The sequence below is a fragment of the Bombus vancouverensis genome, chromosome 5, assembly GCF_051014615.1.
Source record: "Bombus vancouverensis nearcticus chromosome 5, iyBomVanc1_principal, whole genome shotgun sequence".
In the NCBI taxonomy this organism is placed as follows: domain Eukaryota; kingdom Metazoa; phylum Arthropoda; class Insecta; order Hymenoptera; family Apidae; genus Bombus; species Bombus vancouverensis.
The window spans coordinates 15998733-16001990 of record NC_134915.1 but is presented as its reverse complement, the minus strand read 5'-3'; the positions used below and the strand labels follow the sequence as shown (position 1 = coordinate 16001990).

The 3258-nt window shown below is 34.8% G+C and overlaps 2 protein-coding genes across 2 annotated transcripts; one reads left to right on the top strand and one right to left on the bottom strand.

Annotated features, from left to right (window-relative positions):
- The first annotated feature begins 202 nt into the window (after positions 1–202).
- Taf9 (TBP-associated factor 9) lies at positions 203–1795 on the top strand. Its single transcript, XM_033337571.2, has 3 exons — positions 203–430; positions 567–1016; positions 1228–1795. The coding sequence occupies exons 1-3, from the start codon at positions 292–294 to the stop codon at positions 1371–1373; spliced, it is 735 nt and encodes a 244-aa protein (XP_033193462.1). The 5' UTR covers positions 203–291; the 3' UTR covers positions 1374–1795.
- Positions 1796–1862: 67 nt separating this feature from the next.
- On the bottom strand, positions 1863–3255 carry LOC117158664 (cilia- and flagella-associated protein 20). The gene is made up of 4 exons (XM_033337813.2): positions 3166–3255; positions 2790–2981; positions 2439–2671; positions 1863–2315 (listed from the first exon to the last, which is right to left on the bottom strand). The coding sequence occupies exons 1-4, from the start codon at positions 3247–3249 to the stop codon at positions 1874–1876; spliced, it is 951 nt and encodes a 316-aa protein (XP_033193704.1). The 5' UTR covers positions 3250–3255; the 3' UTR covers positions 1863–1873.
- Between the last annotated feature and the right edge of the window lie 3 nt (positions 3256–3258).

Here is a 3258-nt window from a genome sequence, read left to right as displayed (position 1 = left end):
TACCGCATTAAAACTACAAATTTTTTCACGTCTTTTCATGTAATTACTTCTTGATTTTCCAAAAAAATATTTAATAGTAAAAATGATTACAGCAATGAATAATTAATATTAATTACGAAATTTGAAGATAGTAAATTTCTGATCTTGTAAAGTTTGAACTTTATAAATGGCATTATATTGGCGTGTACTTCATAGTGTTTAGTCGAACTTTGACTTGAAAACACAAGATACATACAGTCGTGACTCCGAATTCTTGTAGAAAGTACGATTATAAGAGAAGTATTTCTTAAAATGGCGGAAAAAGCGAAAACTATGAGTCACGTAAAACATATTCCAAAAGATGCTCAAGTTATAATGTCAATTATGAAAGACATGGGAATAACAGATTACGATTCGAAGGTTATAAACCAATTGCTCGAATTTACGTATCGTACGTAATGTATTATATTTATAATTTATTTAAAGTAATGTAGATGAAACGAAGTATAAAATCGTGCATGATTTTGCATTTATGATTTTACATTTGGAAGTAAGCTATAAAGTTATTTTCGGTTTAAATTCCGCAGGTTATGTTACTTGTATATTAGACGACAGTAGAATTTACGCAAATCATGCTAAAAAGAAGTTTATCGATTTGGATGACGTTAGATTAGCAGTTAAGATGCAATTGGAACGTACGTTTACAAATCCACCCCCAAGAGACGTGTTACTAGATGTTGCTCGGACAAAAAACAATGTACCACTGCCATTTGTCAAATCAAACAGTGGTTTAAGATTACCACCTGACAGATTTTGCCTGAATGCAACAAATTATAAACTTAAGAATTCAACGAAGAAAATAGTTGGGAAACCACTGCATTCTTTGGTTGGAAATAACATTCAAAGTGGTCAGTCTAAGATCAAAGTGGAAAGTAATAAATCTGGCCTCTCCATAGTTAAAAGGCCGGGGACACTTGCGACAGTTGCCAGGACTCAAAGCATTTCAATGCCAAAACCTGTCCTGAAATTTTCAACAGGTAAATGATACAGGAAAGTAAAGAATATATAACAGGAACTAATTTGTTAATTACATCGTATCACAGATCCCTTCCGGACCTTGCATTCCCAAACATCTATTCCCTCTATCCATATTTCATTAATACGTAAGATACAAAATTGTGTATGTAATAATAATATTTGCTACTATATTTTTCATTTTTTATTTATATTAATTGTTTAAATTTATAGCCACAACTGGAGGAGCTACCGTAAAGGCACAAGTAGCCAAGCCAAAAATACAGATTTCTTCGGGACAAACAATGCCGCCTATCAAAGTAGAGATCGAGGATTCTATGAAGAGGAAAAGAGAAGATGACGATTACGACGTTTCATAGTAATAAAGGACGCGGATAAATTATTTTATATTTTTTGTTTGCATCGTTTGAATCAGTGTATATAATATCAAAATGATTCTATCATTTCACATAATGCTTTAATTGAATTTTATCTTTTTGAAATTTGTATAAGAATTCCAATGAAACTGTATATTTTTTATTGGAAGACACTGTACAAATGTGTACATAGCGAATTCAACAAATTCACATTCTACTTGGATATATTTGTTATAAATCATCATATTTTGTATACTATATTTCCCCTAGACTTTTTCCAAACGAAAATTAAAAGAATAATGGAGATATTTTTTGTTCAGTATTGTAAAATATTTCCATGGAACGATAAAAGATAATAAAGAGAAAAGTGGGATAATTGTCTAAATAAATTAATGGAATTTCTCAAATTCCAACTTAGAAGGTAATTTATTTGAATGTTATTTTAAGCCTCGCAAATATACGCATCTTATTCATCGTATTTACACAAAGTCGACGGCTGTTCACTATGAAACTCCGTATTCTTCATCTTCATCGCCTTCATCTTGTTCTACATCAGTTTCGTCTTCTGTAGCATATCCAGGAGTTGTTGGAGCAGGTGCAGGTTCGTCACCTTCGTCTTCGTCTTCGTAATCACCTACATCTGCTGGTTCTACTTCATCCTCGTCTTCTTCTTCCTCATCCTCTTCCCCCATTTCATCTGGCCTTCGCACGTCTTCCACAGGAACAATCTCTTCTTCGGCCAATTCATCTTCCGTTGGCTCTTCTTCAGGCTCTTCTGCTTCTTCTGGTATTTCACCCGCTTCGAAAGGTGGTGGTTCTTCGGTTTCAATCTTTTCCGGTTCTTCTCTTTTTTCTTTCGCCACATCCTTTTCCCGCACGCACTTCACTCGCTGAAGTGGCTTGAAGAGTTTAAAATCTTCGGGTAATTCATCTTCCGAATAAAGTCTGTTTGGTAAAACATATTTTATCATTCTATAAACTCGATGCAAGAAAAGTTTCTTTAAAAAAGGTAGCTATTAATTTCATGCGTTTCATACCAATAATGCAAAAAACAGATCAATTTCCTACCTGTCCGCAAAATAGATACGTCGAACCCTGCAGTTTGCGTGGATCTGTATGCGTGTAGTTTCGACATAATTTGTCCCGTACGCTCTCCGCGTAAAGTCCGCGAGATTAAATTGAATTTGATTCCAACCACCGGATAGGCCGATCGGCATCGACGTGCAGAATGGTCGAACTCGCGTGGTGCTTTGAAAATTACTCATGCGAAACCTTCTGTGCATATCCTTGTCGTCGAGTATCTGTCGAATCAAAAATGAAATATACTTCTTTTCTACATTCATTGTAGTTTTACGAAATGCCATTGCTGCTATTGAAAAAAATATAATCATTAAAGAGCTTTCCCCGTGAGACATTTACTGTTATTTCGAACGTGAAGTACTTCTTCATGTTCTTGATAATCATGATGAGAAACGGAAGTTTAATGCCAAGAACTTTCTTGGGACCACATGGGCAGAAGATGTACGTTGTTGTGACGTTGGTTCCGGCTATTTCCAGAGCTAGAGATTTCACTTCGTCGTCTGTTACTCTTCGAATGTATCCATTTTTCACCTGTTCGAGACGATTGATATTCGAAGCAAACAGATTAAATGCAATGGAATGTATCTTACTAACTTGAAGAGATACAATATTTGGAGAAATTTAATGGCGATAAATCTGACAGTGAAACTATTTCTATTAATCTCACAAAATAGAGTTATCTTTCCTTATGTTTTCTTTATATTGATGAACTTACGTGCATGTCCCATAACTCTAGCGGACGTGATCCGCAGCTGTACAAAACAGACATAAGTCCATGCTGATACTTGTTACGAAACATCCTACGTTT